Source organism: Triticum aestivum, chromosome 7B (genome assembly GCF_018294505.1).
Source record: "Triticum aestivum cultivar Chinese Spring chromosome 7B, IWGSC CS RefSeq v2.1, whole genome shotgun sequence".
NCBI lineage: Eukaryota > Viridiplantae > Streptophyta > Magnoliopsida > Poales > Poaceae > Triticum > Triticum aestivum.
The window spans coordinates 751,945,646-751,962,215 of record NC_057813.1 but is presented as its reverse complement, the minus strand read 5'-3'; the positions used below and the strand labels follow the sequence as shown (position 1 = coordinate 751,962,215).

General features: G+C 48.2%; 3 protein-coding genes and 1 pseudogene across 3 annotated transcripts; 2 read left to right on the top strand and 2 right to left on the bottom strand.

The window, feature by feature from the left end:
• Positions 1 to 8,663: 8,663 nt before the first annotated feature.
• On the bottom strand, positions 8,664 to 9,872 carry LOC123158751 (uncharacterized; the record flags this gene model as incomplete). Its single annotated transcript, XM_044576619.1, has 1 exon — positions 8,664 to 9,872. A coding segment is annotated over one exon (1,209 nt), but the record flags the coding sequence as incomplete, so codon positions are not given.
• A 221-nt stretch (positions 9,873 to 10,093) lies between these two features.
• LOC123156220 (phytoene synthase 1, chloroplastic) lies at positions 10,094 to 11,237 on the top strand. Its single transcript, XM_044574371.1, has 3 exons — positions 10,094 to 10,317; positions 10,434 to 10,626; positions 10,855 to 11,237. Exons 1-3 carry the CDS (start codon positions 10,094 to 10,096, stop codon positions 11,026 to 11,028), a joined length of 591 nt encoding a protein of 196 aa, XP_044430306.1. The 3' UTR covers positions 11,029 to 11,237.
• Positions 11,238 to 11,629: 392 nt separating this feature from the next.
• On the bottom strand, positions 11,630 to 13,610 carry LOC123158750 (uncharacterized; annotated as a pseudogene).
• Positions 13,611 to 13,831: 221 nt separating this feature from the next.
• LOC123161365 (phytoene synthase 1, chloroplastic) lies at positions 13,832 to 14,972 on the top strand. The gene is made up of 3 exons (XM_044579207.1): positions 13,832 to 14,055; positions 14,172 to 14,364; positions 14,590 to 14,972. The coding sequence occupies exons 1-3, from the start codon at positions 13,832 to 13,834 to the stop codon at positions 14,761 to 14,763; spliced, it is 591 nt and encodes a 196-aa protein (XP_044435142.1). The 3' UTR covers positions 14,764 to 14,972.
• Positions 14,973 to 16,570: the final 1,598 nt, after the last annotated feature.

Here is a 16,570-nt window from a genome sequence, read left to right as displayed (position 1 = left end):
GCCCTTTGACTTCCCACGGACGGGCTTTGACAAGTGGACCTCTCCACTCGGTTGTGTCAGGTCGGCCCAGAGGGACACCCGGGAGCAACGTCCGGGCCAAACCCACAGCTACATCCACTCTGTGTAGACCCGATGCATCCGTTTCCCCCTTCCAGGTGCCGGCGGCGGCGCCGTCCGTGAGGGGGGCCACGCACCGGAGACGCGTGCCGCCTCTTCGGACATGCCATAACACCACCCCGCATGTATGAGGGCCCGGTACGACGCTCCGGTGGCATTGCTACCCCCAGGGTCCCCGTCCCGCCTAACCCTGGAGCGGTTGACCACGAGATCTAGCCTTTTGACTTCCCACGGACGGCTTTGACCAGTGGACCTCTCCACCCGGTTGTGTCAGGTCGGCCCAGAGGGACACCCGGGAGCAACATCCGGGCCAAAACCACAGCTACATCCACTCCGTGTAGACCCGACGCGTACGTTTCCCCCCTCCAGGTGCCGGCGGCGGCGCCGTCCATGAGGGGGGCCACGCACTGAAGACGCGTGCCGCCTCTTCGGACATGCCACAACACCACCCCGCATGTATGAGGGCCCGATACGACGCTCCGGTGGCATTGTTACCCTCCAGGCCCCCCGTCCCGCCTAACCTTGGAGCGGTTGACCACGAGATCTAGCCCTTTGACTTCCCACAGACGGGCTTTGACCAGTGGACCTCTCCACTCGGTTGTGTCAGGTCGGCCCAGAGGGACATCCGGGAGCAACATCCGGGCCAAACCCACAGCTACAACCACTCCGTGTAGACCCGACGCGTCCGTTTCCCCATTCCTGGTGCCGGCGGCGGTGCCGTCCGTGAGGGGGGCCACGCACCGGAGATGCGTGCCGCCTCTTCGGACATGCCACAACACAACCCCGCATGTATGAGGGCCCGGTACGACGCTTCGGTGGCATTGCTACCCCCAGGGCCCCCGTCCCGCCTAACCCTGGAGCGGTTGACCACGAGATCTAGCCTTTTGACTTCCCATGGACGGGCTTTGACCAGTGGACCTCTCCACCCGGTTGTGTCAGGTCGGCCCAGAGGGACACCCAGGAGCAACATCCGGGCCAAAACCACAGCTACATCCACTCCGTGTAGACCCGACGCGTCCGTTTCCCCCCTCCAGGTGCCGGCGGCGGCGCCGTCCACGAGGGGGGCACACCGCGGATGTGAGGGGGGTCACTCTCTGGAGACGGGTGTCGGGCGTTTGCAACTGCCACAAAACTTCTGTCGGCATAGCTGTTTTTGATTTTAATAAAATATAAGGATCTATATTTAAAAGAACATGACCGCACATTATTAACGTGCTCGAAAAAATACAAACTATATATATATATATTCATAATATATGAAAAAAATACAAACTACATATATATTCATATGTATGTTTATATTTAACATGCTACATGTTAGTTGATATAATAATACATAAAAAAGCATTAAAAAATACGTACGGGAAAAAATCTTACTATGCCAACGACATAGCCGTCGGCATAGCCGTCAGCATAGTTCCGACCAGCGTGCCGCGGATCACTGACGTGGCAGATATGCCGACGGCAGCCGTCGGCATATGCTCTGCACGGTGCGGCCTGAATCGATGACGTGGCCTGCGGACCTATGCCGACGGCCCCCCGTCTCGGCCGTCAGCATAGCTCTGACGCCGTTAGCCAGGGGGTGGCCGGGCCCCACGGGTATGCCGACGGCCTTTGTAAGCCGATGGCGGCTGTCGGCGTATATGTAGCTAGGCCGACGGCCATTCTATGCCGACGGGTGCCGTCGGCTTATCTCTGCGTAACCCGACGGCCATTGTACGCCGACGGCCAGAACCAGGCTGTCGGCATATCTCCGAAGAAGCCGACGGGGGCCGTCGGCATTGTTTTGGCCGTCGGGGTATGGCCCTGTTCCGGTAGTGCTGGGAAGTAACATGATACACTATTTGGCTGCAAAAGATTGATGTAAAATATAATGCACAAAATGAGAACGCAAAAGAGTGCCACCTTAAATCAGTTCATGCCTACCAATCCTTTTGTTATGCAAGTAACCACATCAAGTATCATGGAGAGAAAGAGAAAGATCAGATTGCTAACGCTGCCATCTTTCAGGAAATAAGTCAAACACGCCATTGGTTCTTTTTCAAGAGGTCGTCACTGCAAGCTGGAGAGTTTTCGCGTGTCAAACTCGTTTTGGGTAAATGTCTGAAATATAGTAGAAAAAAATGAGTTTTTGAAATGACAAAAATAAAACTCATTATTGTCTTGCTGTACGAAGGTCGTAATGAAAAACTACATATCATCATGAGCTAATGAGAGTACTAATAAGTGATAGATGCTACTTCTATGAAATAGTACCACAAAAATAAATTTATATTTTTGACTCGCCCAATATAGTCAACCATGTGAGCCAAAAATTAGTAGCCACGCAAAGAATACCAAAAAGAACAAACAAAAGTGATTCATATATAGCTATATATAAAACATATTTATTCGTATAAAGCATATTTACATAGTGGCCTACAAACATCATGCTCACACCTTGCACCACACGGGTAAATAACTTTCACATTGATTCATGACTTCTATATAGGAGAGAAATTTCATGGATTAATTAATAGCATAATTGTAAGATGATACAAAGGAGCTAGTCCAACACGTACGTACCTACTCCACTCCATCAGATGTCAAGACGTTTCCAAGTTGACCACATATTATCGTCATATATATCAGTAAGCAAGCACTGGAAATTAAAATGCGTATACATGCAGGCATACACGCAGTCTGAGAGCCGATCGAGCCCAGTATACTTCCACCATTTCACAATCAAAGGGCAATCTTCTTGTTTTATTTATCAAATTATTCTGTCTTCAGTGCAGACATGGTACGCCTAACTGAGAGAAAACATGAGGAGACCAAAGTTGTCAGGATTTGAATAAGATTTGCATTCACAGTATAACCGATGCACATGGTTGCATGATGGCATACATGATGGTCAGAATAAGAAAAAGACAGTCATTGGGAGACAAATATTTGATTGAAAAAGTATTTGCATGCGTGTTATTTGTACTGCACTGAGAGGCTTTGCTGCATGTTCGTACCTGCACTGAGAATACTTGTTGCGTACGTGCTGGCGCCTGCCACACGCGAGAGATGAGAAGCAGCAGATCATTCAATAGGAAGTGTCAGCGCCGCCAGCGATTTGTGGCGCCCAATCCGTCCAGTCAGGTGTTTGATCAATTTTGTTTCCACGTAAGCAAAGATAGATCTGTAGATAATTATACGTGATTAGCTGCAACCCTTTGCATGTGTTCTTGCTTTGAACATGAGATGGAGGATAGCAAGAATGATCCAAGTAAATATGTAGGTACAAATTACCAGAAAAAGATCAGCACGCCCGATAAGAGTGAGTAGCCAATCTATTGGCTCCTAATCAAATTCACCCGAGCCTCAGAATTTCAGCGAAATTACATATGAAACCATCAACTATCATCTGCAGGCGATCGAGGACCTCGCGACCGGTGGATCAGTTGGAGGACAAGCGATGGAGCACCAGCGAAATTACATATGAAACCATCAGCTATCATCTCCAGGCGATCAAGGACCTCGCGACTGGTGGATCAGTTGGAGGGCAAGCGACGGAGGACCTTGGGAATGATGGTGTCTTGAACGTGGAGGGTACATGCATGTCTTCCTAGGCGGCGCTCTGGCGGAAGGAGAGAAGAACGATGGGCTAGAATCGAACGGATTTTGAGGATGATAGAACACATCTAGAGTGTCTTTCGGAGGCTTCTCATCAAGGTATATTAATCACACGTATTGTTTTTTTCCTTTCTCTAAAGGAACACGTACTGGTTGTTGACATGTTGTTTCTTTGACTTGGACTCTTTCTTTGAATCGTTCAGTTTTTGGATCAACTGATCCGATCATGGGAGGAGTCTTCTTTAACATGAACTCTTTCTTTAATATATTTTTAATGGAATTTACTTGAGCCTTAGTTTTTTTTTCCTAAGGGGAAGTAAGAGTCTTAGTTGACATAGAACCACATGGACTGCTTCTTTAATCTCAGCCATTATAATTCGGTCCTGCTAGATCAATGATTTCTAACTTTTTTTAATTTTCTTTGACTAACATGATTATTCTTTTGGAAGGTTATAGATGTCAACGTGACGGCTAGGTTAGATGTACAATATATACGTCTCATCTTTTTCTTTGGAGGGGTATATATACGTCCCATCTTAACCATTATAATTTGAACCCACAAAATCAACGGTTTCTATTTTCTAATTAACGTGGGAATTTATAGGAAGTGCCTAATTAGTATAGGTACAGATAGATAGATAGATAGATAATAATATTAGCTATTTATTCAGAACATGTTGAATTTTAATATTTTTATAGCATTCATAATTTCTGTTGCGGGGAATTATTATTATTTGAGACAATGTTGTGCGGAATATATATATATATATATATGATGATGTTTCTTAGGGAAGGTCCTATTTGAAACTCCGCCAATCAGCACAAGTTTCGCTCGGGTAGGCCGGCCCAGGGAGCAACACATAGTCGCGAGCGAGCTCTAGCTCTGTTTTTTTATTTTCCTCTCTTTTTGTGGGGTTTCATTTTTCATTTTCTAGAATAACTTAAAAATTATTTACTCTTGAAAAATGAACATTTTAAAACTTGAGAACCTTTTTGTGAAATGTTAGCATATTTTATAAATACGAGATTTTTTTCAAATGAGAGAACATTTATTAAAAGTTCAGAAAAATAGAAATGGTGAAAAATTAAATATGAACATTTTCTAAAATTAGGAACTATTTTGGATTTTACTGAACGTAAAAAAATCCTGCAAAAAGCAGTAATGAAAAAAAAAAACTGGACACAAAACTTCTAAAAGGTTCCAGAAATCGGGAAAACCAGAGAGCATAACTTATTATATTGGCCCACCCAGTACAGTCACCGGCTCGCTCGGCTCTGATAAGAGCATATATAATTTCTTAGTAGTGTATATGCATGACTGAGAAAATAAAATAAAATAATATTAGGTGTATTTTGGAGGAAAGACCCCAAGGCCCAACTTATTTTGAAAGCTTTACAAGGCCCTCCACCCTCTGGAACACCAGATAGATTGCGTAAAATAACGAAAAACATAAAAGGAGCAGGTTGCGAGAAAACACAACAAAGAGAAAACACCAACAGCTAAGCCACAGAAAGGGAATTCCACATCCCACACTAAGGTTAACCTTTTTTAAAAGTTAACATGAGGGCTCCCAAGATTCCATTAATAGAATTATAGAAGAGACACCAAATGTAACTGAACATAACCATAACCATAACCATAAGCATCATTAAAGGAGATGTGGGATAGTAAACTCCAGACAAAGAAACTGTTGCATCATAAAATATTTCTAAAAACTTGAGCAAATCTTTAGCAACTTCCCAAGTATCATCAGTGATATATTCTCTCCCCATATTTGCATTAATCCATCCCGAGAATTGTACTTCGTCTTGGATGACTGCCTTAAGCATCATATATGTAGAGTTCCATCTAATAGGCATGTCTAGATTATACTTATGCGGAGTTTTTTTCTATTGCTATCCAATATATCCTGTAACTAGTAATTCGTTGATTAGAGTTATCAAGATAAGAAATTGCATTACGTAAAATCTCAATGGGTCTCTCACATCTCTTAATAGTACATTTAGCAATAAAATTAATTATATGGCAAGCACAACGTTGATGCAGTAAAAAAGATGCAGCATATACGGAAAATAGAGGACTGAGGCTCTCCATTGCAGTTGTATTTGATGAAGCATTATCCAAAGTTACTGCAAATATCCTGTCGCTCAGACCAAATGCTGACACAACATTAAGTATAACCCGAGCTATGTTTTCACCAGTATGTGCTTTGTCAATTAATTTGAACCCTATAATTCTTTTTTGCAGTTCCCAATTTTTTGTTAACATAAAGAGCGACCACACTAATGTAGTCTTGCTTTGCCCGACCACTCCAGATATCAGATGTTGAAGCGACAGAAAAAGTGCACGTAGTAAAATCATCTTTTATTGTCTGAAGAATAGTTTTGCATAATTTTTTCATATCCCTAGTTGTAGTTTGTCTAGAAACTGGTTTGAAACTAGGAGTATGAACAGTCTGAATGTATTCGATGAAACTTTCAGAATCACCGAAACCTAATGGCAAATCATTAGAAGCAATTAAACAACAAATTCCTTCTCTATGTAGAGTAGGATCATAGGTGAAATTGTGTACCGTACCATCAGGGTTGAACTTGAGCGTGGCATGTGTCCCCGCAGACTCCTTGTCCTTGTTCTGCTGCATGAGGATGTGCCTATTGAGGTGGCCGGTTCCTCCCCCCCCCCCCCCCCCCCCCCCCCCCCCCGCATCCTCCACCACTATTTCTTCAGTGAACTCCTCCCAGTGGTGGTGAAGGTACTGGACTGGGTAGTGGATTGGCTGCCAGATGCTCCATATTCGTTGGAAGAAGGATATGTGGTATTGTGGGTTGTGGGATCGATAAACTCAGGGATGTCCACATCTAAATCACTAGTATTGAAATTGTACCGGTCAGGATCACTACCCATGGGATCCATATTTGAGTGTGAGAAAAGAGAGGAAGAGGAGGTTCGAGTGTGAGGAATGGGAGAGGTGTGCATCCCTTTTTATAGCAAAAAACTGACATTTTTTAGACCAAATTTGCCCTCCAACGTTCAAATATTCAAATTTGAGACAAAATATACCTAAACAGCCCCAAATATGCCCAAACCCCGCCCAAAACCCCACTACCCCCCCCCCCTAAACCCTCCTAACCCCTCGCTGCCCCTCCCCCCCCCCCACTCCCTCGATCGAAGAGCCCAGCGGCTCTCTAGCATGCCCCGCTCCCTCCCCCTCGTACATAAAGCGTGCCAAGCTGGGCCGTGCCCGTGCCGGCCCGTTACTGGGCGTGCCATGCCGGGCTGGCACGCATGCCAGGCCTCGCAGCCCAGGCACGACCCACGTAGCCTCGTGCCGTGTCGGCCCATGACGGGCCAGGCACGCGGGCTATATGCCGGCCCGCCAAAACCGGCCTGTTTGGCTAGATATACTCGCTAGTAAGCCACCTGCACGCCGCGTGACCGCTCAACCAGTCAACCTTATCCTTTCCCATCGCTATCGACCGCTCAACCTCTCTCCTTCCACGAGACGCTTCTCTTTCTCCTCCTCTTCCATCTCCCCCATCCCGGCCGATGTGACTCCACTGCTGATCCTCCTTGTCCTCTCCACTCCTCAGGCGAGCCCAAGGCAGCAGATCCGCCTCCTGGTGACAGAATCCGTTAAGCAAGATGCTGCAATGGCGGCCCGGCGAGCTGCAATGGCACCCTGGCCCCCGCTCCGCGGGATGCTGCAGCGGCGCCACGGCAAGCTGGAATTGGCATCTCCCTACACCGCGCCCCCATGTCGCGTACTGCAACCGGCCGCAGAGGAGCTGCAACCACCGGTACAACGTGCTGCCACCCGAGACGAGGAGTGCTACCACGGTCATGCGGCAAGCGAGCACAATCCCACGATGCTGGAACCAGTGATCCATTTTGCTGGAAGCAGCAATTTTTTTTCCTGGAACCGGCCTTTCTCCCCCAGCTTGTAATGGGGCTCGGCGAGCTAGGTGCTACAACCGGTGATCCTGTTTGCTAGAAACCAATGATTTTTTTTTGCTGGAACCAAACTCTCTTCCTGAGCTATGGCGGTGAGGCGAATTTTTGCTGCATTTGTTGTTTGTAGGATTTTTGCTGGAACCAGATTAAATTGTTGCTAGAAATGGCTGTGTGTTTTGCTACAATCATTTTTTGACAGAGATTTGTTGTTTTGTGAGATTTTTTGCTGGAATCAGTGTTACACCCGGCTATGAGATATACTGAAACCGTCGCAAAAGGAGATGCGGGGGCGCGATGGAGTGGGGTACTGATTCAGGCGGGGGAGAAGGTGCGGGGCTCCGTATTAAGCAGATCGAACGGCCCACACGGGACCAGCCGAAAGCACCTATCAGTCGCCTTCTTGCAAACGAACGTATATAACATGGTAGGATTTGATTTAAAGGAGCAAGGTGGGACTATTAATTATATGCATAAGGAGAAAATTCTGGCCCATGTGACGACGTAGGAAGCCGGACATGAACGAAACTGGTGGGCGAGGTGAACGGACAGCCTGCAGGCCCAAGTCGAGGAGCGAAACTTAGCCTGCAGGCCCAAGTCGAGGAGCAAAACTTCTTTGAATTATAAAAAATAATATGGACGAAGTGGACGGACGACGGGCGGACAAAAACGGACGAAATTATCCGAGAGAGAGAGTACGTAGGCACGCACGCATGCATTATCCGAGCTCCGTAGTTGGCGAACGCATCGATCGGACAAGAGGAGAACAAAAAACAGCGATCCAGTTGTCAAACAAACGCGTCGAGTACACATCTCTCCTACAAGCAGCTGGGACATAAATGTACAAGGAGAAGGAGGTGCCGTAGGACTAGCTAGGTACTACAGTTACAACGGAAACACACGTACATGTACTACAGGACAGTCACCTTATTACAACTCAACAGCAACTCCCAAAGCTAACCTCCCTCAGGGAAGTAATGTTGCCATTGAAGGAGAGCTAACAACTGGAAGCCGCCACTTTTCTCAAGTGCTCACCTCTGGGCATAGGAGTGTACAAGCCAGCGATTGGAATCAGCTTGCCGTAGCCATGATCATCGCACACCCTGCTCGCCTTCCCTGATTTTACTTGGACTGCGAAGAGGCCAGCATCCGTGGTCACGAAAATGGTGTTTGCTTCCTCAGCGAAGCCCAACACATGCACTGGACATTGTGCACCCACGGGAGCACCATATAGGGACGGCAAACTTTCCAAGTAGATGATTCGGCCCGGCACCCATCGGCCATCCACTATCTCCCTTGACCACAATTGCAGATGCGGATTCAATTCTTCGGCGAGTCCTAGTCCACCGTCCTCCGCTAGCATGAGGTTGCAAGTGGGTTCACCCTTAGAATGGCATGAGTCTGGTGTGTCGAACCAAGTCAGTCCATGCCTTGCCAGGTCATACTCCAGGATAAACCCACCACATGTCATGAAGTACAAGAAAGACCTCCCAACAAGCACGCTCGAATAATATTTTTTTTGGAAAAGGACGCTCGAATAATATATGAAGTCCACGATAAATTCGTTGTGCATTAAGGTCGGCTCACCCCAGGCGCCAGTCTCGGATTCGTAGACACATGCCGACGTCTCATATAGGTCGTAGCCGGCGTCTTCATCACAGACGGAGAAGACAAAGACCACGCAGAAGGGACCCCCGTGGCAGTCGTAGTGGTTGCACCCGTCAGCTGCGCAGAACACGGCTGCGGTGGTGTTGCCGAACTGGAACGCCACGGGGATAGGTACGCGCTGCTGGGCACCTGTGATTGGCTCCCACACCAGGAATTCCTCAGTAGGGCCCTTAGAGAGGAAGACGGTGCGGCCATGGCGGCAGTCGACGGCCTGCCAGAGCAAGCGGTCGGGGGCGGCGAGGGAGAACGGCGACGCGGTGGCTGGGATGAAGGTAGGGATGGCCTCATCGTGCCAGTCATGAAGAACCCCGAGCACGGTGGGTGATGGATGAAGATTGTGAAAGCTGCGCCGGAACCAGCGTTGGGAGACGGCCTCGCTCCAGGACTTGCAGACGAGGTACGCATGGAGGAGGCTGGCGGGGTCGTCGGGCGGGATGCGGAGCAGGATCTCTCCTACGAGCTCGTCCGGGAGGGCCGGCGGCGGTCCTTTTTTTCTCAAATGATACTCCGGCAGCGGTCCTGGTGCCATGCTGGCCGCTAGCTAGGTTTTTCTCTCCGAGCTTGGCAGCTGCTGTTGGCCCAATCTGACGAGTACGTGCGGCAATGGCGACGAAGCGTACGTATGTACACGATGGGTAGCCGGCTAGAAGCTAAGCCCAAGCTGGCTAATTGCTAGCTAGCCTTGGTGCTTTGTGTACTGCTTTCCAATTTTCACGGTGTGTTTAGATGTATATATAGTACAGTAGTAAGGACAAGGACATGATCGACGGGATGCGGACGGACCTCAAGAAGGCGAGGTACAAGAACTTTGACGAGCTCTACATGTACTGCTACTATGTTGCGGGCACCGTGGGGCTGATGAGTGTCCCGGTGATGGGCATTGCGCCTGAGTCCAAGGCGACGGCTGAGAGCGTCTATGGCGCCGCTCTGGCTCTCGGGCTCGCGAACCAGCTCACCAACATACTCAGGGATGTCGGAGAAGAGTAAGCCACTCACTCACTACCAATACAGTGCAATGGTTTTTCGTTGTACAATCATGATATGGACATTTTGAGATAGCACTATCCTGAATGTTCTGGTGTTTCGAATAATTTCCCAGTGCAAGAAGAGGAAGGATATATTTGCCGCAAGACGAGCTCGCAGAGGCAGAGCTCTCCGATGAAGACATCTTCAAAGGGGTCGTCACCGACAAGTGGAGGAAATTCATGAAGAGGCAGATCAAGAGGGCGAGGATGTTCTTCGAGGAGGCGGAGCGAGGGGTAACCGAGCTCAGGAAGGAGAGCCGGTGGCCAGTAAGTGCCCTAAAGCCACGACTTGAATGTGAAACAAAACTACATATAGATCTCATCATTGTTAATTATCAGTAGCAAAAATGAAGCTATGTGTAGTTTATGGGGGGGTCGCCCCCCCCCCCCCCCCCCCCCCCCCCCCCCACTTGGTATAGTCATTGAAAAAAAATTAGGGGCTCAAATGGAAGAAGTATCAGTAGAGTGATAATATGGTTTTGCATTGCATTGCAGGTTTGGGCCTCTCTGTTGCTATACCGGCAGATCCTCGACGAGATCGAAGCGAACGACTACAACAACTTCACCAGGAGGGCCTATGTTGGGAAGGTGAAGAAGGTGCTGGCGCTCCCTGTCGCGTACGGGAGATCGCTGCTCTTACCGTATTCACTGAGAAATAACCAGACCTAGAAGAAACAACAAAGCAAGATGAAGATGGTCAGGTTAGGCTAGATAGAAAGAAGCAGGGCGGTGTCGCGACATCTGCCTTCGAGCTCTTCATCTGGTCAGTTGGATAGTCAATGCGGCGAATCAGTCAGTACATTCCTCAGCGATGAATGTTGTATGCATGACATGAAGGGCCGGGGAAGGAAGGGAGAAGAACACTGCAGCCAACCGAGATGGAGACCAAATGTTTGCATGTACATTTGAACACAGAACAAGATGTATATATATACTCGTTGTCGGTCCTGAACTAAGGAAACAGGTATGTTATTCTGTAAGCGTATATATTCGAACAATATAGTTTGGAATGCAAAACTGAGAAAATATGACGCTGTTTCTAAACTTTAGAAGGACATAGCGCTCATGGGGAACATTCAATGAATACAGGGGCGATGGGACATAGATCAAGGAGGTTCCTTAGGACTAGCTAGCTAGCAGTCCTCAAGACTAGGTTCTACAGTTACAACGGAAACACACGTTACATGTACTACAGGACAGTCACCTTATTACAACTCAACAGCAACTCCCAAAGCTAACCTCCCTCGGGGAAGTTGCCATTGAAGGAGAGCTAACAACCTGAAGCCGGCAAGCGCTCGCCTCGGGGCATAGGAGTGTAAAGGCCGACGATCAGAATCAGCTTACCATATCCATGATCATCGCACACCCTGGTCGCCTGCACTGATTGTACTTGGATTGCGAAGAGGCCTGCAGCGGTGGTCACGAAAATGACATTTGCTCCCTCGGCAAAGCCCAACACATGCACCGGACATTTTGCACCAAGTGGAGCACCATTTACTAGGGACAAACTTTCCAGGTAGATGATTCGGCCAGGCACCCATCGGGCATCCTTCACCTCCCATGACCACAATTGCAGATGCGGATCCAGTTCTTCGGCGAGTCCTAGTCCACCTTCCTCCGCCAGCATGAGGTTGCAAGTGGGTTCACCCTTAGAGTTGCAAGAGTCTGGTGTGTCGAACCAAGTCAGTCCATGCCTTGCCAGGTCATACTCTAGGATAAACCCACCACATGTCATGAAGTACAAGAAAGACCTCCCAACAAGCACGCTCGAAAAGTATTCAAAGTCCATGAGGAATCTATCGCGCATTAAGGTCGGCTGGCCCCAGGCGCCAGTCTCGGATGAGTAGACGCATGCCGACGTGGGCATATAGGTCGTAGCCAGCGCCTTCATCAAAAGAGTGAGAACCTAAATTTGTCAAATACACCTCTTCCGAGGCTTTCAAAGAACCTCATGTGCCTCCCACCTCAAGGAGTGGGAACATAAAATCTTTGGTTGCAACCGTCGCAAGGTAAGCTGCCAAACCAGAAAGAACACCAAACACATGGAAATAGAAGCCAGAAGAACGACTATATAAAGATAGAATGCGGCATCCACACAAGATCAAAGAATCATGAAATGTTTATTTTGTACAATGCTTCGTTCGCCGTTGGCATGATGTCGTGATGGCCACACAAACCTAACAAAAAAGGTAAACATAAACTTCATGGGAACGTTTAATACGTTGTTTCAACCTAACGATGCCAAATCGTGGTTCTAAAATTTAAGGGGAACCTACACAGATTAAAATGGTGGACAACGCCTGGCCATATATCTCCTTTTATGTTACAAGCCTGAAAGTTCTATGCCGACATAAGAAAAATAATTCCTTTACAAGTTCCAATATTCACAAAAGGGAATCTAGGGATTTAAATTGTGTACAAGGCCTGGTCATATGTCTTATTATTATATATGAGAGTACAGCTTGAAAGGTCCATCCCCGCAAAAAAAAAAAGCTTGAAAGGTCCACGCCGACAATCTTTTTCCACTACCCTTATACAAATCTGTTGAAACATTGAAAAAAAATCCCCGCCCTAGGCCTATATGCCCCCCGTGCCTCACACTTCCAAATTAACTCATGTACACATGTCTGATAGCTAGTCCTTGGAGGCGTATGATGTATGCAGAACATGAATTGTCTTTGACAGGTGGTAGTGATGCATTTCAAGCTGGATCAACCATCCCATGGGCACAAGCTAAATACCCAAACCTAACCTCCCTCAGGGAAGTTTCCATTGATGGAGAGCTGACCACTCGAAGCCGACAATTTTCTGATGTGCTCACCTCGGGGCATAGGAGTGTAAAGGCCGACGATCGGAATCAGCTTACCGTATCCATGATCATCACACACCCTGGTTGCCTTCCCTAATTGTCGACGGTCGACGGCCTGCCAGAGCAAGCGGTCGGGGGCGGCGAGGGAGAACGGCGACGCGGTGGCTGGGATGAAGGTAGGGATGGCCTCATCGTGCCAGTCATGAAGAACCCCGAGCACGGTGGGTGATGGATGAAGATTGTGAAAGCTGCGCCGGAACCAGCGTTGGGAGACGGCCTCGCTCCAGGACTTGCAGACGAGGTACGCACGGAGGAGGCTGGCGGGGTCGTCGGGCGGGATGCAGAGCAGGATCTCTCCTACGAGCTCGTCCGGGAGGGCCGGCGGCGGTCCTTTTTTTCTCAAATGATACTCCGGCAGCGGTCCTGGTGCCATGCTGGCCGCTAGCTAGGTTTTTCTCTCCGAGCTTGGCAGCTGCTGTTGGCCCAATCTGACGAGTACGTGCGGCAATGGCGACGAAGCGTACGTATGTACACGATGGGTAGCCGGCTAGAAGCTAAGCCCAAGCTGGCTAATTGCTAGCTAGCCTTGGTGCTTTGTGTACTGCTTTCCAATTTTCACGGTGTGTTTAGATGTATATATAGTACAGTAGTAAGGACAAGGACATGATCGACGGGATGCGGACGGACCTCAAGAAGGCGAGGTACAAGAACTTTGACGAGCTCTACATGTACTGCTACTATGTTGCGGGCACCGTGGGGCTGATGAGTGTCCCGGTGATGGGCATTGCGCCTGAGTCCAAGGCGACGGCTGAGAGCGTCTATGGCGCCGCTCTGGCTCTCGGGCTCGCGAACCAGCTCACCAACATACTCAGGGATGTCGGAGAAGAGTAAGCCACTCACTCACTACCAATACAGTGCAATGGTTTTTCGTTGTACAATCATGATATGGACATTTTGAGATAGCACTATCCTGAATGTTCTGGTGTTTCGAATAATTTCCCAGTGCAAGAAGAGGAAGGATATATTTGCCGCAAGACGAGCTCGCAGAGGCAGAGCTCTCCGATGAAGACATCTTCAAAGGGGTCGTCACCGACAAGTGGAGGAAATTCATGAAGAGGCAGATCAAGAGGGCGAGGATGTTCTTCGAGGAGGCGGAGCGAGGGGTAACCGAGCTCAGGAAGGAGAGCCGGTGGCCAGTAAGTGCCCTAAAGCCACGACTTGAATGTGAAACAAAACTACATATAGATCTCATCATTGTTAATTATCAGTAGCAAAAATGAAGCTATGTGTAGTTTATGGGGGGGTCGCCCCCCCCCCCCCCCCCCCCCCCCCCCACTTGGTATAGTCATTGAAAAAAAATTAGGGGCTCAAATGGAAGAAGTATCAGTAGAGTGATAATATGGTTTTGCATTGCATTGCAGGTTTGGGCCTCTCTGTTGCTATACCGGCAGATCCTCGACGAGATCGAAGCGAACGACTACAACAACTTCACCAGGAGGGCCTATGTTGGGAAGGTGAAGAAGGTGCTGGCGCTCCCTGTCGCGTACGGGAGATCGCTGCTCTTACCGTATTCACTGAGAAATAACCAGACCTAGAAGAAACAACAAAGCAAGATGAAGATGGTCAGGTTAGGCTAGATAGAAAGAAGCAGGGCGGTGTCGCGACATCTGCCTTCGAGCTCTTCATCTGGTCAGTTGGATAGTCAATGCGGCGAATCAGTCAGTACATTCCTCAGCGATGAATGTTGTATGCATGACATGAAGGGCCGGGGAAGGAAGGGAGAAGAACACTGCAGCCAACCGAGATGGAGACCAAATGTTTGCATGTACATTTGAACACAGAACAAGATGTATATATATACTCGTTGTCGGTCCTGAACTAAGGAAACAGGTATGTTATTCTGTAAGCGTATATATTCGAACAATATAGTTTGGAATGCAAAACTGAGAAAATATGACGCTGTTTCTAAACTTTAGAAGGACATAGCGCTCATGGGGAACATTCAATGAATACAGGGGCGATGGGACATAGATCAAGGAGGTTCCTTAGGACTAGCTAGCTAGCAGTCCTCAAGACTAGGTTCTACAGTTACAACGGAAACACACGTTACATGTACTACAGGACAGTCACCTTATTACAACTCAACAGCAACTCCCAAAGCTAACCTCCCTCGGGGAAGTTGCCATTGAAGGAGAGCTAACAACCTGAAGCCGGCAAGCGCTCGCCTCGGGGCATAGGAGTGTAAAGGCCGACGATCAGAATCAGCTTACCATATCCATGATCATCGCACACCCTGGTCGCCTGCACTGATTGTACTTGGATTGCGAAGAGGCCTGCAGCGGTGGTCACGAAAATGACATTTGCTCCCTCGGCAAAGCCCAACACATGCACCGGACATTTTGCACCAAGTGGAGCACCATTTACTAGGGACAAACTTTCCAGGTAGATGATTCGGCCAGGCACCCATCGGGCATCCTTCACCTCCCATGACCACAATTGCAGATGCGGATCCAGTTCTTCGGCGAGTCCTAGTCCACCTTCCTCCGCCAGCATGAGGTTGCAAGTGGGTTCACCCTTAGAGTTGCAAGAGTCTGGTGTGTCGAACCAAGTCAGTCCATGCCTTGCCAGGTCATACTCCAGGATAAACCCACCACATGTCATGAAGTACAAGAAAGACCTCCCAACAAGCACGCTCGAAAAGTATTCGAAGTCCATGAGGAATCTATCGCGCATTAAGGTCGGCTGGCCCCAGGCGCCAGTCTCGGATGAGTAGACGCATGCCGACGTGGGCATATAGGTCGTAGCCAGCGCCTTCATCAAAAGAGTGAGAACCTAAATTTGTCAAATACACCTCTTCCGAGGCTTTCAAAGAACCTCATGTGCCTCCCACCTCAAGGAGTGGGAACATAAAATCTTTGGTTGCAACCGTCGCAAGGTAAGCTGCCAAACCAGAAAGAACACCAAACACATGGAAATAGAAGCCAGAAGAACGACTATATAAAGATAGAATGCGGCATCCACACAAGATCAAAGAATCATGAAATGTTTATTTTGTACAATGCTTCGTTCGCCGTTGGCATGATGTCGTGATGGCCACACAAACCTAACAAAAAAGGTAAACATAAACTTCATGGGAACGTTTAATACGTTGTTTCAACCTAACGATGCCAAATCGTGGTTCTAAAATTTAAGGGGAACCTACACAGATTAAAATGGTGGACAACGCCTGGCCATATATCTCCTTTTATGTTACAAGCCTGAAAGTTCTATGCCGACATAAGAAAAATAATTCCTTTACAAGTTCCAATATTCACAAAAGGGAATCTAGGGATTTAAATTGTGTACAAGGCCTGGTCATATGTCTTATTATTATATATGAGAGTACAGCTTGAAAGGTCCATC

Excerpts from the sequence above, each read along its gene's own strand:
- LOC123156220 (XM_044574371.1), top strand. The coding sequence starts at position 10,094 with ATGATCGACGGGATGCGGACGGACCTCAAGAAGGCGAGGTACAAGAAC. Across the intron at positions 10,318-10,433 it reads CTCAGGGATGTCGGAGAAGA|TGCAAGAAGAGGAAGGATAT; the intron begins GTAAGCCACTCA and ends ATAATTTCCCAG. Across the intron at positions 10,627-10,854 it reads GGAAGGAGAGCCGGTGGCCA|GTTTGGGCCTCTCTGTTGCT; the intron begins GTAAGTGCCCTA and ends ATTGCATTGCAG.
- LOC123161365 (XM_044579207.1), top strand. The coding sequence starts at position 13,832 with ATGATCGACGGGATGCGGACGGACCTCAAGAAGGCGAGGTACAAGAAC. Across the intron at positions 14,056-14,171 it reads CTCAGGGATGTCGGAGAAGA|TGCAAGAAGAGGAAGGATAT; the intron begins GTAAGCCACTCA and ends ATAATTTCCCAG. Across the intron at positions 14,365-14,589 it reads GGAAGGAGAGCCGGTGGCCA|GTTTGGGCCTCTCTGTTGCT; the intron begins GTAAGTGCCCTA and ends ATTGCATTGCAG.